Source organism: Bos indicus, chromosome 11, assembly GCF_029378745.1.
Source record: "Bos indicus isolate NIAB-ARS_2022 breed Sahiwal x Tharparkar chromosome 11, NIAB-ARS_B.indTharparkar_mat_pri_1.0, whole genome shotgun sequence".
NCBI lineage: Eukaryota > Metazoa > Chordata > Mammalia > Artiodactyla > Bovidae > Bos > Bos indicus.
Window position 1 is genome coordinate 87,270,898 of NC_091770.1, and position 23,682 is coordinate 87,294,579.

The 23,682-nt window shown below is 46.3% G+C and overlaps 1 protein-coding gene across 3 annotated transcripts in view; it reads right to left on the bottom strand.

Moving 5' to 3' along the window:
- GRHL1 (grainyhead like transcription factor 1) overlaps positions 1 to 23,682 on the bottom strand; it is a 51,203-nt gene that overhangs the window by 16,241 nt on the left and 11,280 nt on the right. For all 3 annotated transcript variants that reach the window (XM_019970717.2, XM_019970716.2, XM_070799147.1), the window contains exons 6-9: positions 23,025 to 23,181; positions 22,193 to 22,304; positions 21,132 to 21,226; positions 2,599 to 2,757 (exon numbers count right to left, since the gene is read on the bottom strand). In XM_019970717.2, coding sequence (XP_019826276.2) covers positions 2,599 to 2,757; positions 21,132 to 21,226; positions 22,193 to 22,304; positions 23,025 to 23,181 — 523 coding nt within the window. The remainder of the gene's footprint in view (positions 1 to 2,598; positions 2,758 to 21,131; positions 21,227 to 22,192; positions 22,305 to 23,024; positions 23,182 to 23,682) is intronic.

Genomic DNA, 23,682 nt, shown 5'->3' on the forward strand with positions numbered 1-23,682 from the left:
CCCACGGACGGTAGCCTGCCAGGCTCCCCTGTCTGTGGGATTTCCCAGGCAAGAATACTGGAGTGGGTTGCCATTTCCTTCTCCAGGGGGATCTTCCCGACCCAGAGGTTGAACCTGCGTCTCCTGCATTAGCAGCAGGGTTCTTTACCACTGGGCCACCAGGGAAGCCCCCAGACCCGCCTAGCAGACCTGGAAGATCCAACAGAAGACCTGGAATTTGCAACTGTTTCCAAGGAGGTTTGCCAGATCTCAGGACAAGGCTCAGGAAGACTCACGGCTGACAGGCACACCCGACAGCCAGCAACGTCAAGGTCACAGCCTTTGGTGTCCTGTAAGATCCCAGGAGCCAGGAAACCCCGAGTGAGGAGGAGGATGAAACCACCGCAACAACCCAGAACTGACATGGGAATCCATGGCTAGGCTACTGAAGCCACGGTCCATGTGCTCAAAGAGCCTGTGGGAAAAACTGAACGTGGTAAGCAGAGTCTTGGAAGACATAAAATAGATCCAAACTGATCTTCCAGAGACTAAAACTACATAGGCGGGACGGTAGCAGTGTGGCCAAGGCACAGGGAAAGATGTGAGCACATGTGAAAAAAAATTTTTAATTAAATGGATAAAACTTTAACCTCTCCCTAGAATTTTTAGAAAAAGGACATGGACATAATGATCATTTTTCTTTTGGCTCTAAGAAGAATGTGGCATGAAGGAAGAAAATCCGAGTCAGGGTCAGAGACCTCTGCTCCAGAGCAGATGTGACTTACCCCCGGTTAAGATGCAGCATGTGAGAAAGCGGGGGGCAGGCGGGGGGAAACGAAGGAGGAATGAGCCCCCTAAGAGACACCCACATCTGATGCCCAGAGCCTGGGCCTCTATCGCTTCCACAGCAAGAGGAGGAGGCTGGGCTGACTGCAAGACCGGGAGAGTCACAAGTGTCCACACGGAGGAGCCAGAGGAGGAGGGGGCAGGATGGCTCGCAAGGTGGCGGGGCCACGAGCCAAGGACTGCAGGCAGCCCTAGACAGCGGAAAGGCAGGGGAACGGGTTCTCCACGAGAGACTGAAGATGGAATCAGGCTTCTGGCACCTTGACTTTTGCCCAGTAAGACTTGGGTCAGACTCCCTGACCTACAGAACTGGAAGAAGACAGACACATGTCGTTTCAAGCCACTAATTTTGTGGTCATTTGTCAACAGCAACAACAGAAGACTAATACAACTGATAACAGCATGACGAGGCAAATGGCAGGTACTCAACATCACTGGACCTGCCCTCTGGACCTAGAAGGTCTCAGGCTCACCCCCTGGAGCTGACACAGTGCTCCGTGCACCCAAAGCACAAGTCAGGACACCAGGCCTCTGATGGCAAATTCACTTCCGGGTTCTTAGCACTTTCTAAAAAAATCTTCATAACACAGAGGTTCAAACAGGATGAAAAGAGGAGATTTTCAAGAAAAAAAAAATGCAACCTGGTATTTCTGAGTGGGAAAAGTCAGAGTCATCTTTACTCTTAGTTCAGTGGACAGTTCTGCCCCGTTCTGGAGGACACCACTGTCTCCAATCCCCAGGGCACCAGGGCCTGCCAGCTTCTTTCTGAATTTAATCCAGCTGAGCGCTGCACCCGGCAAAAGTGCCCATTTCTTCTCCAGAAAACAAGGCGTCACAGCAGAGAAAAGGAATGACACTGACATCATGAGGGCCCGTGCTCTCGCTTCCCACCCACCTGCTGACCTGCTGCTGTCAGCAAGAATCTGAAGCTCATCTTCCCCTTCCTTAGTGAGCTGCTGAACAACCTGCTGAACAGCCTGGAGGGAGGTGTGCCAGTGACGGCGCAGACTGGGAGTCCGCGGACACAGAGCTCAGAAAGAGCTCCAACTCCAGGCCACTGCCCACAGGTCCCTGCGAGCTGAGGGCACACCCAGGACTGGGCGCACTGTCCCTGCGTCCCACCCTATCAGGCACTCCCGAAAGAACGTGCTTATTGACCCTTCCGGTTTTTCAGTCAAAAGGATAGTAGTTTTCTCCCCTGTGTAATGTGGTTTTGCATGGCTAAAACATGAACTGCTAATTTAAGATCAGCTATATTATGTGATCAGCAATATCTGCTTCAGTTCTGTTAGTTGCTCAGTAGTGTCTGACTCTTTGCAACCCCATGGATTGCAGCACGCCAGGCTTCCCTATCCATCACTAACTCCCGGAGCTTGCTCAAACTCATGTCCATTGAGTCGGTGATGATATCCAACCATCTCATCTTCTGTTGTCTCCTTCTCCTCCTGCCTTCAATCTTTCCCAGCTTCAGGGTCTTTTCCAATGAGTCAGTTCTTCCCATCAGGTGGCCAAAGTACTGGAGTTTCAGCATCAGCATCAGCCCTTCCAATGAATATTCAGCACTGATTTCCTTTAGGAAGGACTGATTGGATCTCCTTGCAATCCAGGGACTCTCAAGAGTCTTCTCCAACACCACAGTTCAAAAGCATCACCACTTCTCTAACACCACAGTTCAAAGTACATCCTTACTGGACTTAAGTATAAGAAAGGCCCTGGTCTTTTCCTATGAGGAAGGGTGGATTCTAAGTGTCCACATCCAGTCGATGGCCTTACCTTGTCACAGAAGACCTTTATCTGGCAGTATGCCCGATGCACAGGCTTGTTGCTGCGGTTGTTATAGCTGTAGGTGTCAATCTGGATGTTCAGAGGCAACCCCTTCACACCCTTCTGAGAAGAGAAGTCTGTGCTCAAGCAGTTCACAGAGATGAAAACCTGCAAACGGAAGAAAAAGATCCTGTAAGCAACAGGCACCGACAGTAACCCATTGCACAGCTGGTAAAAATACTAACACCATGGAAATGATTCAGATTATGTTTGAAACAAGAGCTTGTCTTCTCATTTAAAAGAAGACTTTTTTTTAAGAGGTAATAAGGGGTTAATTTAAAACCACTTTTGGCCATAGGAATGACAGCTCTGTCCCCTGTCAATTCTCCTCCCAGAACACTTATTTAATAATCGGAAGGTGGATGAGGCTGGTTGTCTTTCTTGATGTCATCTTTAAAAGTTCCAAGGGGCACAGGTGCTCTTTGCAGCTTTTTGAGAGCCTGCTGCAAACTCTTTGGGGATTCTGCCTGCATTTGTGTCTATACCGTCTCCTAGGATAACCTGTAAAACCTATGTTCCACCATCCTGGAGTTTATGAACTCAGTGAGTCACATGGTTGAAGTGGCACTGAAGGCTGTCACTTAGAGAGACTCAGGTTAATCCTGTACACAAGCATGAACATGCTCAGGGCGCACCGCCCGCCCCCGGCCCCCGTACCTGTGAGTCTGGATTCTAACCTCCCCATACCTGGTCCACTGGTGTTTGGGCTCCCAGTCAATGCTTTTATTTTAGAATTTATTTCTGATGCATAAGCACCACATGGTGGGTATTACTGGAACTACAGTTTGTTAAACAGCCTGGCACATTTCGAAGGCCCCAGACCCTTATTCTAGATTCTGGCCAGTCCATGAGGTGACAACCCAGCAGCCCTAACAACTAAACACAGACCTACCACAGTGGTGCACTATTAGTGAGTGAGCCAAAGTCGCTCAGTCGTGTCTGACTCTTTGCAACCCCATGGGCCATATAGTCCCTGGAATTCTCCAGGCCAGAATACTGGAGTGGGTAGCCTTTCCCTTCTCCAGGGGATCTTCCCAACCTAGGAATCGAACGGGGGTATCCCACATTGGAGGCAGATTCTTAACCAACTGAGCTATCAGGGAAGCCCCAAACTAGATAGTAAATACTCAGTAGGCTAGGTCCATTTTCTCCATTTGGCACCTTTTAAAATAGAAACCTTTTATTTTATGCTGGGTCTAGCTGATTAACAATGTTGTGAGTTGCAGATGGACAGTGAAGGGACTGAGCCACACGTATGCATGTGTCCACTCTCCCTCAAGCCCCTTCCCATCCGGTCTGCCACAGAACATCAAGCAGAGTTCCAAGAGCTGTTGGCACTTTTCTTAATACTTGGCACAGTTTCTGATCTAGTACTGCCTTACCTTGCCTATCTTTTTTCTTTCCGTTTACCTAATCTTCAGCATATGAGCAAATGGCTCTAAGTTTTTAAATACATACATCTAGATACACAGGCAAAAGTAGCACATATGAATTTCAGATCTACACAAACTCAAGGCTTTGACTTTATACCTTTTCATATGTTTTTTTTAAAAAAAACATTTCATATACATTCTGTAAGTCCAACTTAAAAAGTTAGTCTATGGAATAGATGAAAGAAGGACAAACAGAATCGCAGACAGAAAGACAACAGTTCATGCAAACAACAGAGCACATACAGTAACCGAACGGTCACATTTTTTATTTTACAACTTGGTAGAAAATCTAAGCTTTTCTCTTATCACTCTAGGCTGCAAGGCTCAATTCCTAACTCAAAAACAGCTGCCTGGGAAAACTGCACTTTACCCTCCACAATTCCAGGAAGTCTTTGCTCCAAAGTGATATTCCCTTTACAAGAGGATTTCACGGTAATCCAACCTAAAACCTAACCTCCCCTGGCTTCCCAGCATCAAGTTTCTATTCAGAGCAGAAGTAAGCAGGCGCCAAATCCCAGGGTCAGTATAAACACGGAGCCTTCAGAGAGACACCACTCTCCCTGCCGTTCACGACCACTTGAGATAACTTTCTTGCATACGCTCTTCTCTTTTAACACCAACTCTTTCCAAACCTGACAGTTTTCTACATGGGATCAGAGACAGTGGACAGCATCCCTAACTCAGCATTAAAAAATGCCACCTTGTCTCGACAGACACGCAGACATACCAGTAAAAGGTGAACCGCATGTGCAGTGTCTGGTCCAGGAACACAAAGTTCAGAGTCAGTGGGCTAAAGGCCCGCAGGAGAAAGACAAGGGCGGCTCGGGAACACGCCGGACAGTCACAGGGACAGCCAGCACTGAGGGGGACACACTGGCCCTGAGGGGGACACACCAGCCCTGAGGGGGACACGCATGCCGTGTCTAAGCCTCAACCAAAGGCTGACAAGGGGGCAAGAGGCCGTACGTGCGTCCTAGCAAGCAGTAATGTGGTCAACAGGAAAGGCTTTGGTCTGAAAATCAAAGCATCCAGTTTCGGTCCCAGCTCCGTCACTAACTGTGCTGTGACGTGGTCCAGGGTCCACTGGTCAAGCGCAGGGTTGTTGAGACCACCCCAGGTGACTTGTAACTGCAGTGCCAGGTTGGTATTTACACTGAAAGACGATGAACCCTACATTCCTACTCTGCAGGTCTAGTAACAACAGTTTTGTGTAGTATGTTGATCAATCAACTTTTACGTATCATACTCTTAAAAGAGCACCATGTAAGGCTGCCACTTAAAGCAATCATACTAACTACTTGTATAAAATTCAGAATCTTGTGCAACAGTGGTTCTCAAAGTGTGGCCAGAATATCAGCCTGCCTGGAAGTGTGAGTGCTGATCACCCTGACTCGCCTGGAAGTCCGGGCCGTCAGCCTGTACCGGAGACCGTGCGGCCGCCCCTGCTGCTCCTGCTCCTACTGGCTCGGGGTGGGTTCTGGGCTTGAGGACAGCTTCAGGTCCTCTCTGGTCATTCTTGTGATTGGCCAAGTCAAAACCACTGCTGTCAAGTAATTACTGTTTACAAACTTACACACTTTGAGCCATAAAAGAGCTCCTTTGGATCCAAAACTCTGAGGTTAGTAAAACAAGTTGCAATGTATGATTTCCTTTCTTTAAGAAGTTCAGACGTGCTTACATGTGTTTATATGCATCCCATCAGGCATTTTTATATTAAAAAAATTTTTTTACAGAGATACAGTCCTATCAAATAATAATATTCATTTAATCAATGGAAAGATAATGATTAAAGCATCTGCTCAACCTTACTATTCAAGAAGGTCATGCAAATCCTCAAGAATTCCTAGTTTAGAAGACAAACAGACCAGAGAAGAGTGTCTGTCAGACTGTACTTCTTAAGTTTATTCCTCGCGTGACGTTTGGTTTTCACAGGGGCTGACGGCGTGGGGATGAGCTGTGTGTCTGGATGGGGGTGTCAGGCTGACTGCTGGTCGTCCCCAAGGAGGACAGAGACCAGCCTTTCTGCTCCTGGGGCTGGGACACAGCACATGCTCGGCACGCAGGTTTTTAACAAGAGAAAGAAAATGTAGAGAGAGGAGTGAATAAACACAACCGAGATGCATGAAGGAGTTCTCAAGTATTCTTCTAAACCAGGAGTGGGCTAACTTTTTCTGCAGAGGGTCTAATAAGAGTTTCGCCTTCATGGGCCAAATGCAACCACCCAGCTCTGCAGTGACGGTGCGAAAGCCGCCACCACAAACAACACGTGAGCATAGAAGGGTGGTGGTATCTTGAAAAAACTACTCACATGAACAGCCCGCTGGATGGCCAGAGCCTGAGGGGCAGTCTCCAAGCCGCTGGGACGTAACTGACCTTCACATCGCCACGACGTGGGAACAGTGAGGAAGTGTCAGGCCCTTTTTGTGACTCAGCGTTTCCACTTTCCACACAAGTGGCCCCCTGAGAAGGCAGGCGCTGGGGACATCTCACCAGTGTGACCTCTCCCGTGGACCCCCACCTCTATCAACGCAGCCCAGGCTCGCAGAGGGGACTCCACCAAGTCCTGAAGGAGAAGCGCGGTGTCCGGGAATCTTTATTTAGGAAGGTGACAGACTTTTATCAGTGGCACCCATGACAGGGAGACGGCAAATGTACAACACAAGACCCAGCTCTGCCCCGGGTCCCAGGGCGGCAACAAGACGGGGGTGTTCTGTTCCTCACCCGCGTCAACCCAGGGGCTGGTTCTACCTGGCGGCTTGGCCTTGACTTGCCCTTGGACAACAGGCCAAGTCACCCACGTCTGGATAAGAGAACGTTCAGACCATTCTCACTGTGTAGAGAAATACTTTCTATAATGAGATTACAGAAAAACTCCAATATCCGCTAAAGAAGGTGGGAAAGAGATAGAAAGATGAACTATTACACGTCCAATCCCTCCTCTATAAAACACAAGTATGTGTGCATGCACACAGACACACACAGATACACACACACTTTAAAAAGTCTTATATCTGGAATCTGAGAGTAGGCTGAATAATGCACAATCTTCCTTCTTCAGAATGACATAAAGATCTTTAAGAACTCAAATAATGATGCTTTCTCTATTTTCGTATTTCTTTACCACTGATTTGGAGGAAAAGTTAAATTTTATTCAAATAATTGGAACATAAATCTCAAAAGATGAGGAATCAATGTCCCCATCCAAAATCACTAGAGAAAAAAAAAAACCCTAACCCTCCCCTCCATCACACACACACACACACACACACACACACACACACACACACAAAACCCTGCTAAACAGGTGGAAGATGCTTGGCAAGATTCCTCTTTCAATGTCCAGCCCATTTTTCTAAGACAGGTCCTCATTACTGGCTGAGAATTCACGAACTTAGAACTTTTCAAAAAATCTAATTTTGTTTTCATGTACTTAGAATTTTTCAAAAGATTTAATCTTGTCCTCAAAACTCAGTTTGAAAATGAAAACAAGAGAATAAAGAATTGCATTATCGAAGAAGTAACTTGTATAGGTTTTTTTTCACTCCAAATGTTGACAAGCACAGAACCAACAAGCAACCAGACCCTGAGCTAGTTTATGATGACTTTCCCAGGAAGCATTACGGCAGCCACGCAAGACAGGTCTCCAGCCAGCTGCCATGCCCATGACCACCCCTCATGGAAAGAAAGAGAGGAGGAAGACAGAGGGAACCAGTGTGCTCAGAAGCAGCTCACGTTCCAGCAGGTGGAGAGAACGTGGCTAAGAACAGATTCTATAAATTCCCAACTTGCCTGCTCTTTAGGGGCTTCGTCATCTATACCACCAACCAAGACATAATTCCAGAAAACTTACTCTCTAGTCTAAAGGGAGTAGTCAGATGTGTGAGCTTAAACAAGTGAATTTCATCTGCAGGGAGAAGTTCTAGAAATATTGTTCATCTACCTAATTCACAGAAAGAAAGCACTAACAAAGTAAGTAGAATTCATAATGTGACAGTTACAAAAATTATAAGCAGTTTAGTCAAAAGCTGAGTGATGAGACCAATTAACTTAAATATATTATATTAGGTTAATTTTCATAAACAAAAAGGCTGTTTCTTATCAAAAATCTACCACAACAGTCATACTCACTCCCTATTCTTCACATACAAGGAAAGAAACTGAGAGCCAGATAATACAGTTTTAATTTTTTTCCCCACTGATTTAGGTGAAATTTTACACGTTATTGTATGACAATGACCTTGCTGCTACACTGGTGAAAATCATGTCCTCTGACTTTCATAGTATGGTTTTCTCAATGAAAGGAAAGAAAAATTTCAAAATGTGAACCTTTAGATTCACTGAGAACATTCTGAACCACCCTTATGACAGTTTGGATCAAGTTTTCTTAATTAAACTTTTTTTTTAAGGAATAAACTTTTCATTTTAAGGGCTCCAATTTTTACATTATGATAAAGTATCAAAGCAACGCTCCTAAGTGAGAGGTGAGAGTTGAGGAGCCACGTGACATCACCTCGGTGACGGGGACAACTGAAGAGCTCAGAGAAAGAGCCTGAAGGAACGGACCTGAGTTCCCAAGCCCTCCTATGCCAGCTCTAAAAAACAAAACACTATTCGAGTACCGCACCTCCTTCACAAGACTTTTTATACACACTTTGCAGGGGTCCTTATTTTTGTGGCTCAGCTGGTAAAGAAGCTGCCTGCAATACAGGAGACCTGGGTTCGATCCCTGGGTTGGTAAGATACCCTGGAGAAGGGAAAAGCTACCCACTCTAGTATTCTGGCCTGGAGAATTCCACGGACTGTATAGTCCATGGGGTCGAAAAGAGTCGGACACGATTGAGCGACTTTCACTCACCCAATTTATGATAACCTTTATTTCATTCTCTACTGGCATCTCTCTTATGACTAAAGACCTAGTAACAACTGAAAGGACTTCTCTGAGATGCGTTTCCCTAGCCACCCCCAGAGAATCGCAGCTCCATTTTAGTATCTATCACGTGGTAGTTGAGTAGCCTCCCCAGACTCCTGTGGCCTTTTTCAGGCCAAGGGCCTCTGCACCCATCACTGAGGTCAGGGAAAGGAAAGAACAAGAGCACCGAACATGCCACCTCTACCGAATCCCTGGTCACTGCGTCACCCTGTGAGTGCTGCAAGCCAAGGGTCCCCTACTGCTCGACGATCTGAGATGGAGCTGATATAATCTCAATAGAGAGAATGTGCACAGTAAGTCTCATGTGCCTGAATCATCCCAAAACCGTCCTCCCCACCCTGTCCGTGGAAAACCTGTCTTCCGCAGAACCGGCCCCTTGTGCCAAAGAGGCCGGGGACCGCTGCTCTAAGCCCCTTGATGGCAGGGATTATGTGTGATCCATTAAAAAAAATTTTTTTCCCGGTGTTTAGTATATTTTTTGCATTTCTCCTAACTGGTGCTGAATTAAAAACTGTTAATGAGAGACAGAAAAACCATAGGTAGATAAAAAATCCACCTATTAGCTCCAAATCTTAATTTAACAAGTTTCAAATCCTAACAAAACTTTAAATACACATAACAGTGTCCTGCCCCCAGAACAGACAAAAGCACACAACCCAAAAAAAAAAAAAAAAAAGCTAATATAAATTTACATAAATTAACCCACCTTTCTTCCAACCCCTAGGAGAGGACTGTCTAAACAATAAAATGGCCACAAATCAGGAAATGAAAAGAGAGAGCCTGCTTCCTTGACATTAGGCAACCACCAAACACCGGGATCACTACAGAACCTTAATCATTTATTCTTACTCAACGGTGTTCAATCACTCACCTCTGCCTATGTGACAGACTAAATTCCTCGGCAGTCAAAAGCTGCCTGTGATGCAACCCACCTGTCCAGCTGTGTTTCTTACCACCTACAGCATGTTTCTCAAATGTGAATAACACATGCATCCTTTTTGAAAGAGGAAAAAAAAGTTCCTTGCCCCCTAAGAACATATCCAATCCTAGTCTGAGAAATTACTGCTCTATTCAAACAGCTGAATGCATAATGTTTGACCACATAGCACCCCCAGGAACTCACCTGGCCTGTGTCTGGCTCTAACTTAATACCTAAGCACAAACACTAGCGATGAAACCTCCTGGCAGCAGCTGGCCACCAGAGTATATCTGTGAATTTAAAAAGTCTTATCACTGAATTGAAAACGCAAAGAAACTCCAACCCTGATCTCCTTGGTCCATAGACCCCCAAGGGTTTGAGACAGCTTGCTTACAGGGTGACGTCCAAGGTCTTCACTCGGGCACGACGGGGCCTTCAGAGTCTGGACTCACCTCCTCACCCCACCTCTCACTCGTCTTGGGTGTCAGATTTGAGCTCTGTACTCACTCATATCACAGGCTCATTCTGGGCTCTGAACACTTGGCTCATTCTTAACTGTTCTTTAGGACTCACTCAGTTCAGTCGCTCAGTCGTGTCCGACTCTTTGCGACCCCATGAATCACAGCACGCCAGGCCTCCCTGTCCATCACCAACTCCCGGAGTTCACTCAGACTCATGTCCATCGAGTCAGTGATACCATCCAACCATCTCATCCTCTGTCGTCCTCTTCTCCTCCTGCCCCCAATCCCTCCCAGCATCAGAGTCTTTTCCAATGAGTCAACTCTTCGCATGAGGTGGCCAAAGTACTGGAGTTTCAGCTTTGGCATCATTCCTTCCAAAGAAATCCCAGGGCTGATCTCCTTCAGAATGGACTGGTTGGATCTCCTTGCAGTCCAAGGGACTCTCAAGAGTCTTCTCCAACACCACAGTTCAAAAGCATCAATTCTTCAGCGCTCAGCCTTCTTCACAGTCCAACTCTCACATCCATACATGACCACAGGAAAAACCATAGCCTTGACCAGACGGACCTTTGTTGGTAAAGTATTGTCTCTGCTTTTGAATATGCTATCACAAGCATCGCCTAAGGGAACCTTCTCTCATCTTCCTATTCTAAGGTAACTTCTACTCTTTTGTGTTTACTTCTATGACTGCACATACTAGAGTAGAAACCTTCACTAAATTCTGAATTTCCAGAGAACTGGGCCATGTTCCACGCAGCTTTACACTCCCAAAGCACCCTGGCAGTGCCTGGCCAATAAGAAAAAAAAACATTCACTGAATGGATGACCCCCAGATTCCTAAAGTCCAGCCAAACAAAACTACATGCTGCTATGATATGTGAGTTACATTTGCTGTACTCTGACAATGTACCTGACTCTTTGGCCCTCAAAACAATATCTGAAACTGGCTCTCTTCTGCCCCCAGTGCACAGATGAGACTTTTTCGAGGTTAGGTAACTTGCTGCCCAAGTTCACAGGTTATTCACTTCACATCTTTTTTCCAAGCACATGTGAACACTGAGGTCATCTTTAGAATCCAGGACATCAAGCAGTTTACCATACACACCAGATATAGATAACTGTAAAATGAACAACTGACTACATATACCCCTCAATCTGGAAAAAGATTATGGAGTTTCGAGGCTCACTGACACAGAGAAAGGGACAGATACGGAAAGTTCTAGGGCAGAGGTAAACCCACAGAGTGAGCCATGAGGTGACTGTCTACTGTACTGATTTACTTTTACACTTTAAAGTATTATGTACAGTGACATCTTTCCTTCACAGCAACTGCAGGTACCTAACAGTGGGATGTGATAATTAGGCATGTTATCCCTTCACATGTAGCTTCATATCATACTGACAGTGTGGTAATGTCTACGACTTTCTTACAAGATTCGAGCATCGTAGCAGCTAAGTCCTGGTGCTGTTTCCCATGCTACAATACACCAGAGTACCTCTGCAGACTGAGCTCCTGCAGGTGCCTCTGAAATTCACAGGAGCTACTCTGGGGGCAGGAATAAGGGAGAAGAAAGGTCCCATCAGACGGCCTTTGCAAAAACACTCCGCAGCCGCCATCTCTCAAAGCACAGAGCCGGTGCCGTCTCTTCTATAAAGCCTTCGCCTCCCTTAGCTGAAGGGACCCCCTTAACCTGGAAACCCTGGGAGCACTCTTTAAACCTCACTTATGACCTGTACATCACATAGAAAGTGTCCCCTCTTTTGAGGACAGGCTTTCTGCTTGTACTGCTTTTCACTCCCTCAGAGTGATCCTAGAGAGAAAAGCACAATGAATAATGTGCTGAATGAATGGAACATACCGTCCACACAGTAGCAACAGATTAACTGCCTTGCATAGAATTTCCTGGAAGGCTATTAGGAATGAGTTAAAGGGATCGATAATGACAGAAACAATTTGTCAAGGGAGAATAGTGCTTTCATCTTTGAAATAAGACTGCACACGACAAGAATTTTGGAAAAGCATCAGCCTGCACGGCTGAGAGCATGCCTGATCAGAATTCCATGTGGGTCACTGTGAATTAAGTGCACATTCAGACAGTTCGATGGAGTTCTAACTGCCTGGTAAATAAACACAAGAAAAGAAAAGCGATCTAATAGAAGAAGGAAAAGAAAAAAAGAAAAATGGGCTGATTTAACTATGGAAGATGCTTCAGAAAGCTGATAACCATAAAATGTTTTATATCCCAAGAATGCACTTCTCCTTGTTGCGCTCCCCAGAAACGTCTACCTTGAACGTGAGCATCAGCTGGCTCAGAAGCTGGCTACTCAGCACCTTAACGCAAGAGAGACACAGAGTCCAGTTGTGGCTCAGGCTCTGAAGAGTCAGGCACACGGGACACAGATGACAAAGCCAGAGCCAGGACCCATGCCTTCTGCACACATCTGTGCTCTTGAAATCACAGTGATACAATGAACACAGAAAGCCCGAAGAAGTTCCCGATGGAAAAACTGTGTGTTGCAGCAGGAAACAGGGGAAAGAGTGACCCTCAAGGGGCTGCAAGCAGAAGGTTCTTCTTTGATCAGGAGGCATGAAATCAAGGGTTCCTATATTCCAAATCAAACAGGGCTTCTACGCCCAATTTCTAGGTGATTTCCTGTACTCAGAGACTTAGTTGTGCCTCGGCCCCGTTAGGCAGTGGCAGCCCTCGTGGGTATTGTCCCAGCTGCCTCTGGGAGTCATTACTGCTTTAACTCATTCTAGTATTAAATTCAACTCATTCTAGTATTAAATTCAACTTAGTCAAAGAGATCATATTCATAATCTCATTCCTGGGATGTAACTGGTCTGTTAAGTTGAAAGTAGGAATCCTAGAACAAGCTTTCATTTAACTCCTTTCCATATCAGTCCAAAAAAAAAAATCACTTGAAAATATTTCTAAGTCGCTTTTCTTAGTTAGAAACCTCCTGACAAATTAAATTACAATGTGAGATCAACAGTACAGGTTTATTCTTACCCCAAATCTAATACCACTATTTCAAGATAACAAATTCCCCATTTTTCCAATATGCGTATAGGGAAGTTACGCCAGCCGAAACCAATGGAGTAAGAAACAGTTTAAAGGAAGGAATCAAGGTCCAAGTCTAATCAGACAGGAACATCTATTGAGTATTCTACAGCAGACACTTAATCTTCAACATTCCCTCTCCCACAACTGTGGGGGGGGAGACCCAAACCAAACAAACTCTGATTATCTTAGTTCTGCAGGAGCCTAGCTGCTCCCCTGCTTACTCCCGATGCACAGGCCTAATTAATTAATTACACCCCAGAAGGTATCAGAGGCTGAGTCAGAGGCGGAGACGCAGAGTCCAGCTCCACCACTGATTCATCGGCTAATCCCAGGAAAGTCACACCTCCCCACTCTTCTGATGACATGCGGGGAGTAAAAAGTCCCACTACAGAATTAACATCGGCATGAAACAAGAGCCTTCAAACATGCGACCAGTGTGTGAGTGTGTTCCTTCTTAGACGATCAGAGGGCCATCAGGAGAGGACAGAAAGAACAGGAAGGCTGGGTGGCAAGGGGAGGGGTGTGGAGAGAGCAAAGCACTGACTTGCAATCTTCTGCCAGCAACGTGGGGCGTCTCCCCAAAGACAACATAAGGGTCTAGTCATCGCCCCAACTGCGGCCACAGCGCTGCCTTCCCACGCCGCCCACACGTCAGCTTTGGTCTCTGCAATAGATTGCAGAGAGCCGGGAGAAGTCCCAAAGACAAAGAAAGAGAAGGAGAGAGAAAAACTTCCTGGAGGCACCGTCTTCCCTCTGTCACGTCCTACAAGCAGGGCCTGGTGAACCTAAGGACACTTGGCAGATACAGAGGCTTGGCTCCTGTTGTCCCAAATAAACAGAATGGTTGTTTGAAATGCGAAGATCTGGATGCAGGTGTGAAGCAAGGTAAACACGGACACACCAGCATCTCTAGTACAGAGTATAGGACCGGGAGCAGATGGTCACAAGGGCAGGCTTGGCCAGCAAACTGACTTCCAGTCAAAATTTCAAATTAGACATTGGAACTTTTTTTTAAAAAAAGCGAAAGAAAAAGTGCCTAACTGGGTAATTAATATAGAGTCCACTTATTTTTACTACCAGATTTGGAGTCTCACATGAAGAAGACCTGCCTTGTTAAAAAAAAAAAAAAAAAAAGAAAGAAAATCTTAACTCCCAAGTCCTACACTGTCCCCAGATCTCTATTCCAGGTAAATTCAGTTATGACTAATAACGTCCGGGCAGAGTCAACCCTCTCTGGCTGAAATGACAGACTCAGAAAACCACTCAAGATGGAATTTCCAGGAAGGACCCAGGAGCAGGCGGGTTAAGGTGACAAAGCGTCAGAGAATAAAGCTTGAGAGACGAGCTCACTAGACCGCGGCAGGGCGGAGGGAGGGGGAAACTCTGACCCGCCCTGCTCCAGAGAGACTGAAAAACAAGTTCAAGTGACAGCACTTTTCATAGTGGCTGACATAGTGCCTCAAACCCGTTTCACAAGATGCAGGCTTCACTACCAAACCGAGGCTTTCTTCAGCTGCCAAGTGTCTCCCTCGTCCAACCAAAACCATCACGGCCTGGCCTCGCCCGCAGGCGTGTGCAGCGATGAACGTGCGCTTTTGCGACCTGCAGGTTCGGGAGGCCCACCGGGAATTGGCGCATTCAGTCTCACCACGGGGCCGACCTCCTGCCCAGACACTAGGGTAACACGTGAAATGTTTCCAGCCCAAGCACAACAACCCTCGCTCTAAAAACAGAAACCTCCCTCGTAGTCAGACCCAGGGCGGTCTCTTCAGGGTCAGCTTTCCAACTGCAAAGTCAAGAATTCATCCCGTATCAGCTAATGAAAGGCATACCCCACACATTTCCATTCCAGAAAAATTTCTCATCACTTTCAGTTCTGATCAAACCACAGCTCAAAGACTATTCATTCCCTGTAGAGGAGAGTGACTTTCTGGCACCAACATTTTTTACCTTTCACTTTAATAAACACATACTTTCCAACTGCATGGAGTAGAAAGAGGGTCAGCTCAGAAGCTCCCGGGTTCCCTTGAGTTCTCTAGGGTCTAAGGACAGGACGCTTGGAGAGTCCAGCCCGCGTTTGGCTGGACTCTGAAAGTCTCGTACGTTCATTTTAAAAGTAACAATGCTTCCTGGCTTCCTCCAGTATTTAGGCCAGGGAAGATACACTTTTGTTTGAAATTTCACGCCTACACTTAATTGCAATCGCAAGTAAGATGTCTGACTCACCTCTCCCGCCTCCCTCCCATTCACACTGGAAATTTAAAGTTGAGAAACAAACCAAACCTGCCCCATGCTTAATGCAACCAGGGTGGCAACACCTTCTTTTACTGGAGTGCTTGCTGGGTGCTTCACCAGGATGGAATCCCTCTAAATGCAAGCAGTAGGCTCAGTCCAAACAAACTAAAGACTATTCTCATGATGAATTCCAAATATTATGCTTAGATGAAACAACAAACTGTTATTATACTCATAAACCTGCATCTCACAAGCACACACAGAAAGCCTTAAGTTCAAGTCACCAGCACAGGTCCACCCCTCTGTCATCCTGCGGCAGGAATGATGTAGCCCTCTGCTGAGACAGGGAACAAAGGGAAAGACCGCCATGCTCCAGCCCAACCCAGGCTCTCAGTGCTCCTGGTGGGCTCTGTGTTCTACTCCAATCCTCTTTACTTTGTAACATGAGCCTCTCGGTGACACAGAACACATTTGGCTCAGAAGGACAACCCGGCAGAAGGCCTTGGCGTTTCTCCTGAGAGCTGGCACGTTAGAATTCAAAGCACACAGCGCTCTCTCTCCCACGAGGGAGAGGATGCTCTGATCTGGTCCTGTCTCTTCTCTGCGGGCCCTGGCCCTGCCCTGAAGGTGAACCAGGCAAGGGAACTGAACCAGGAAGAGACAAATGGCGTGTTGAAACGGGCTCTGACCACCCCCTCCCAGAGATGAGATCCTGCCACGAGGAGAGGAAGGCGCAGCTCCATCCACCGCAAGAGCCTTCCTCCCACCTGACCCCGAGTGCCTCCTCCTGCGGGTCCGATGAAGACATCAGGAAGCACGGCCCACAGGATGGACTCTTCCGAGTCTTCAGGTGGTTTTAAGCCACGAAGGCAGAATCCAGACTCCACACCTACTCCTCCTCTGACGGTGCTCACTCCATTAGGAGCTGAGCGCATGTCTGACGGCAAACTTCACTGTTAGTGTTTAGAAGACGAAATTGTGTGATTGGCAGCAGCACCCAACCCACCTGGCAGTAAGGATTTAGAAGTCACCTCTAGAAAAAAACATGTGACATATTCCACCTCCCTGGAGTTTCATCACATCTTTAAAAGGTATGCTCCATACTCAGGAGCTCAGAGCATGTACAGACGATCAAAGCGACCCTGAGCTCTGTTTGCAGCGGCCCCTGCTTTCCTTCCCACCTCCTACACTGTCCAGTTAACTATAACCAAGTATGTCCTGTCCCACTAGCACAACCCCTTCCTGCGAGCGGGGCTCTGCTGGATGCCAGGCTCCCTCAGAACTGGCTGTCCAGTGTCTTGATTCCATAAGGATTTTGGTTTCCAGGAGGATTTTCGGTTTATAATTTCCACTCCTCTGGAGGCAGACACCACTCATCCAACAATCAGTATAAACTGTTCCCTTGTAGCAAAAGTGCTCTACTTGCCAAGGCAATCTGCATTAGTGAACCCACAATGCCTTGCTATTAGTAATTAGGGCTGACACTTCTAGATGTCTCCCCCTGGCAGGATCACTTTCTGTCCATTTCAAGGTGGAGATGCCTGCCTCCTTGGGTGATCTCACCTGGATGACAAGCAGCAAACGTCTTCCCACCTGGAGGACTGAGCGCCTTTTCCTGAGTACTGGGCAGGTGGTACTGCCCGCTAGGTGCCAACACAGGGAAAGCCCCTCAGCATGGTGCCGGGCCTAAAACTGACATTCAGACAAGTTAATTCTCTCCCCCTAACTTCTTTTTTCCTCTATTTATTTTAGATCTTCAGGCTTTGAGAGGCCCTTACTTCATATCACTATCCAAATCTCAATGCTCTTGTAAACTCTTAGATCTATAGTCCAAGCAAAAAATTAAACCTTGTTCCAGGACGTGAAGGCTATCCAGAACGACTCACTTGACTGGAAACACGGAAACTGGTGCAGAACAGACAACCCCAGCCAATAAGTTATCTGTGTCTCCAAAGTTCATTGGTGAAGTTTCATTTCCTTAGAAACATGATGCTATATTTAGGATCTCAGGCCACAAAAGCCCATTTAACCCACAATACACCTGAACTACAACACCAGTGTTTTCAGCCAGGACAGAGCACTGGGCCATGGGCACAGCAGGTAGCTGGATATTTGGAGGATAAAGTTACGAATTCTTGCAACTGGGGGCAAGGGGCACAGCTGGCTTTGGGTGAAATCTTTACAGAGCCCAAGTCTGTGTTTATCTTCCTCCCACCTTCCTTTACATCTCCCCCTGACCCCTGCAACAATCTCCTAATCCTCCAGGGACCAGAGTCCTCCTACCTGACAAATTCTAAACTCCACCAGAGCACCCTGTTTTAATGTTTTGCAGGGAACCGCTTCTCCCTACCAGAATCACCTCAAGCATATGATCTCAGTCATAAATCAGGAAGGAAGAAATCTGATGAAGTCATTTCCCAATGAAGTGTGAATGCCAGACGAACTTTAATTTGTCTGGGTACTCCTGACTCTTGAGAAGATGCATGGCTACCCAAACAGACCTAATTTTGTGTGGAGTACAGAAAAATGAACGAACTGGGTCTAGACATGGGAGAGCCCAGGGCTGCCACGGGGGCTTGTTTCTAAGACATTTCTGCTTTTCCAAGCAACTTCCTTTTCCCCTGATGCTTTGAAGTCTAATAAACTTTTTTTTAAATGTAAGTTTCATAATTTCTTTGCATTTCCATGGTAATAGCAAGTACATGCTTATGCTGGTAAATGGAGTATAGACAGGAACTGGAGAAGATGAGTCTAACTTAGACAGGGCTTTCCCCAAACTAGAACCTAAGTCAAGGTGCTCAAGATTAAACCGGATGAGTCCGAAAAACAATCACCCCTGAAGAGCAGTGCAATCTACAGAGAAGACGCTCGTGTTGACCCTGGGCTAGAACTCTGGTCTTACTTCTCCTGGTGTGGCAAAAAGGATATATGTTAGGTATCTTTTATTTTTTTTAAGTGGGGGAAGAAAGGAATGCCACATGTCTCTAAGAAACCCTATGTTTGTGGCGGAGAATGAACTGGAATTAAGAATCAACAAACGCATCCTAAATCAGACAAGAAAGTGGGATGATTTCAGAAACTGAAATTCAAAAAAAGCCACCTGTACAGCATTCTGCGTGTCCATCTGTTCACACTAGTTACCCTGGGGCATCCATTACTGTAAGTGTAAAGACAGAAAACATCAACTTGGCCAGGGGAAGCAAAACATCTACGGACTCCATTCCAACAAACGCTTGAAACTGATGCCCGATACCGCTTCAAAAGGCAGCAGCCTCATTAAGAAACGACACCAGCACCATCCAGGAGCTGGCAAAGGCTGAAAAAAAATCAAGTCCGCGTGGGGGTCTGGAAGGGGAAATGAAACTGAATTTACCTACATCAATTAACAACGCTATTAAGACTACTTAGGGACACGCCTCCGACACTATTTCTCTTTAATGCAAACATGCTGAAGGCCTTCAGAATGAAACCAGCCATGATCCCCGCCCGTCAGCTGGGCTTTCATTACTCCCACCCTGAAGAGTGACACATGGAACAAACAAGCCGCCCTGCCCACACGCAAGGCCTTTCCATCACGGTCTCCACGCACCCGACAAGCGCCTGTTGAGTCCTGATGACACCCCAACAGAGCTGGCCACCGTGAGGTTTTCATTCTCCACGGGGAACAGGGGGGAAACTGAGCCGGTGAATCAAGGGACCAACCCGAGATCACAGATAAGTCAGAAAAGTGAGTTCAGGACTTAGGGGTGCTTGATCAGCTCCTCCACAATTTCCCCACAGCCCCTCATGGTGATCAGGACAGACTTGCCTGGTTCAAGGACAGAAGCGCCCAGGGGCAGGTGGGCAGGGACACAGGGCCCACTCTTCTTACAGGCTGCTTGCACAGCGAGCCCTATTTAAGGCATTTCATTTCAGAATAACTGCAACAACAACTATACAAAGTGGAAAGTTCACTTTTCCTTCTACTAGCTTCTCTGCGGTGTTTGTTCCAAACTCTGGGATAAGCAGCCTGCAGACTTTTGCATAGGCTGGAGATGGTCAGCAGGAAAACCTTGGGGCAACTACAAGAACTTAAGCTTCCTAACAGACTGGGGGACCCCACTGACTATACCTTGCACTCTTAAAGATGCACTTTTGCTTTAGACAATAAGAAAGGAAAGCAATTATAGTACAAACTTAAAACTGTTCTCAAGAATCCAGTCAGAGAATTTTTTACAAGCAATCAGGCAGGAAAAATTAAACTCTACGATATTTAGCACTTAATATAGTGTCTTACTCTGCAACTGCTAAAATTCTTGTTGAATAAATAAAAGAGAAGTTGAGAAAGGACAGGAAGGTGAGGATAACTTCAAACATGGACCTTGATAGAGAAAAGTATTCCTACTACTGCCACAAATATTAAGATCAATCTTACTTTAACAACTGCCCCATATTCATATGTTTCTACTGTGTTACCTGAGCTCCCAAACTTTAATGCAACGAAGAGAAATAGTGGAACGCTGTTCAGTTCAGTTGCTCAGTTGCATCCAACACTTTGCAACCCCATGGACTGCAGCACATTAGGCTTCCCTGTCCATCACCATCTCCCAAAGCTTGCTCAAACTCACGTCCATCGAGTTTGTGATGCCATCCAACCATCTCATCCTCTGTCGTCCCCTTCTCCTCCTGCCTTCAATCTTTCCCAATGTCAGGGTCTTTTCCAATGAGTACTAGTATTTTATACTAAAAGAAAAGAAGGCTGTGGGAAGGGCAGGAATGACTTTAAAATATACTTAGTTTTTCTTAAAAGGTACTAAAACTTCCAAATGACCATCTGAATTGGAGGCAGTTCTTCACTTGTCAAAGCCCAAGAAAGAAGAACCGTAAGTAACAGTTGCCTTCGCAAGGCATCAACATGAGACGGAACCTTCTGATGACAACCTGTAGGTCCCCCAGCTTCATGGTCCTGTTCCGACAACCCTTAGAACATGCCTGGAGGAGGGAGCAGAAATGGATTAACTCCACTTCACAAAGGAGAAAGCAATGCCCAGACTGAGGAGTCCAAACTGAGGCTGGATGGTGGCTGCCGGCCCCATCAGGGCCCTGCTACCCGGGACACAGAGTGTCCACCAAGACTGTATTTTGGGGAGGAAGAAAGAACAGAAAAGGGGAGAGGGACATCTGGGAAGATGCTGTGCTTCCAGAAAATGTGCACGAATGAAAAGGGAGAAAGTGAGACCCAGCTGGCTAAGGAACAGGACGCAGGGACAGGCCAAGGAGGGGGGCTGTCCTGCTCCGCGCCCCTCAGGACCACGGCTGTGACCTGCCTTCCTAGCCCTGCCTGTTCTCCCTCCTCCGTAGTGAAGGAGTGAAAACAACAAAAACTGCGCCAAAAAAAAAACAAACAGCTGTCAAATCACTAAGCCCCTCCCGCTCCTCCAAGAGCTGGTCACCTACCTTTGCTTCATCGTTAATGTCCCAAGTGAAAGAAATGGCATTATAAGCGATCTCCTCAATGTTGCTGATGGTGTTGAAGCTTTCTTTGTAGTCAGCTGGGTGAGGGATGAGAGACAGAAGTCATGATTTCCAGTTTCCAACGTGAGATTATAGAGTTCACTGTAAGGTTCAGCTTTTCATATAATCATTGCTGGATAATTTAAATTAATATTTTTGGGGTTGAAAGAAGTTCAAAGAAGGTAGAAAAAGAATAACAGAATCTTTTTCACAGAGGTAAACTTAGATGTATTTAATTTTATCCTGTTATGTCAAAATTAGGACATTTAGGTCTAAAAAGTTTAAATATCTGTCCCAAGGCCACAGAACTAGTCCAGAGAATCAAGACTGGAACTCGATTCTTTTTATACTTCTGAAAGAGAACATGAATACTACCAAAGGCAAAGAAAAGAAGTAACTCAAAGATTAAGAGCTGTTCTGTGACCTAGACAGTGCTTTCACATGAAGGTCACACTCACGTCAAGAACAGGGTTTTCACTAAGCTACTTGACAAAATACGGCGTGCATGGGTCTGCTGCTGCATGCGAGTGATGATGAACCTTTGGGTGTATTTACAGACAGAAGAGACTTGCAATGCAGTTCAGCATGCAACAGGAAGACTAGTTGTGTTACTGCACAACAGCAGTATTTTCTTTTACTTGTTGATTCTTTTCCTCCACCTTACAATTATCTCCAAAAAATTCAGAATGACTTAAAGAAGACATCATCCCTCAAAACACATCTGTAGGCTGGAAAGCAAGACGCTCTTCCGTGAGCCAGGCTCCGCAGCTCTGGGCCCCAGTGTCACATGGAAGCCTCTGCATGGGGCACCTGTCCTCATGAAGGAAGTAACGTTAAGAGCACCGATTCCAGGAGGCCAAGGACAGAGTTTGGAACGGAGCAGTGGCTGGCAGAAAAATTCAAATGTGTTCGGCAGGAAGCTGATCACTGCCAAAAATAACTGGATTTAGAAAAATCTGGATGCGAGCGCCTCTGGGAATGGAAGCGGCTCCGGGGCTCCTTACCTATGTCAATACACCTTTGTTTCGCCGTGTGCTGCCGTGAGTGCCAGTACTTCCAGTGCCTCAGCTGGTCTTCTCTGCTCTTGTCCTCAGCAAAAACCACCATGATCACACTCTGGGAGAGAGGAACCTTAATCAGATACAGACACTACGGGCTGAGTATCTTTCAGAAAACCTAGTTTTTTGATTTTGCAGTGAATTGAGATGGCAATTTTATGATACAAATGAACTTACAAAACAGAAAGAGACTCATAGACTTAGAAAACGAACTCCTGGGTGCCAGGGTGGAAGAGGGGACAGATAGTGGCGGAGTTTGGGAAGGTCATGTACACACTGCTCTATTTAAAATGGAAAACCAACGAAGACCTACTGGAATTCTGCTCAGTGTTATGTGTCAGCCTGGATGGGACGGGGTTTTTGGGAAGAATGGATACATGCATATACATATGGCTGAGTCCCTGCACTGTTCACCTGAAACTTCTACAACACTGTTTTGTTTTCACCACAACATTTTTATTTGGCTATACCCTAATACAAAATAAAACATTTAAAATAATAAATATTTTTTTAATTAAACAATTTTCATTATTTTGAAATTGAAACTTTTTGAAAAGAAATTTCATTATTTTGAAATGAAAATGCAATTTCATTATTTTTTAAATGTATTTAATTTTTTGGCCACCCCGTGCAGCATGCAGGATCCCCGTTCCCCGAGCAGGGATGGATCCCAATCTCCCCATAGTGGGAGCACGGAGTCTCCACCACGGGGATCTTAATTGAGATCCACCTCGGACCTGGCAATAAAGAGCTCCAACCGGCCTAGAGCAGGACTCACTCGGACTTTGCCGATGGGATGGTGGACGGCCTCGCTGCCGCTCACTTCCTTGAGTGTGACGGGGTAGAACTGGCCTTTGTTCAGGTATGTCATGGTGCTGTCTCCTGGCTTCTGTCGGAGCGATTTGGAGGCTTCCAGGGTGTATTCAAAGTTGTTCCTAGAATACAATAAAAGTCACAGACCTCTAATCCACCCCCCTGGAAGCTTCCCCTATGCTTGAGCTCAGACGTGAGACACTGCGGGGTGGACGCATGCACACCGCAGGTGAAACATCCCAACGGACAGTGTCAAGTCACCCCCAGCATTCGCTGCTCTTCCCCAAATCACCTCAAGCGGCCCAGAGAGCCTCCCAGATGTGGGACTACAGACCGCCTCTAGAAAACCTACGAAGCCATGTTAACAAACTAGAGGTCTGGAGGCTAAGGATACTAAAGCTACGAATGAGTGCCAAGCACTCTGGAAGGAGATCTCGCAGGACACGCTGCCAGCCCAGTGCTTACCCAGCAAGGGCTGCGAACAGGAGGCTGGCAGGCCTCTGACGAAAACGGACTTGGCCGCGTAGCACTTTTTTGTTGTTTTACCTATAATTTAAATGTCCTCGGATGGTACTCCATGGTCCTCTACATTTCTATTATCTTCTAGCCCCACCTATACATCC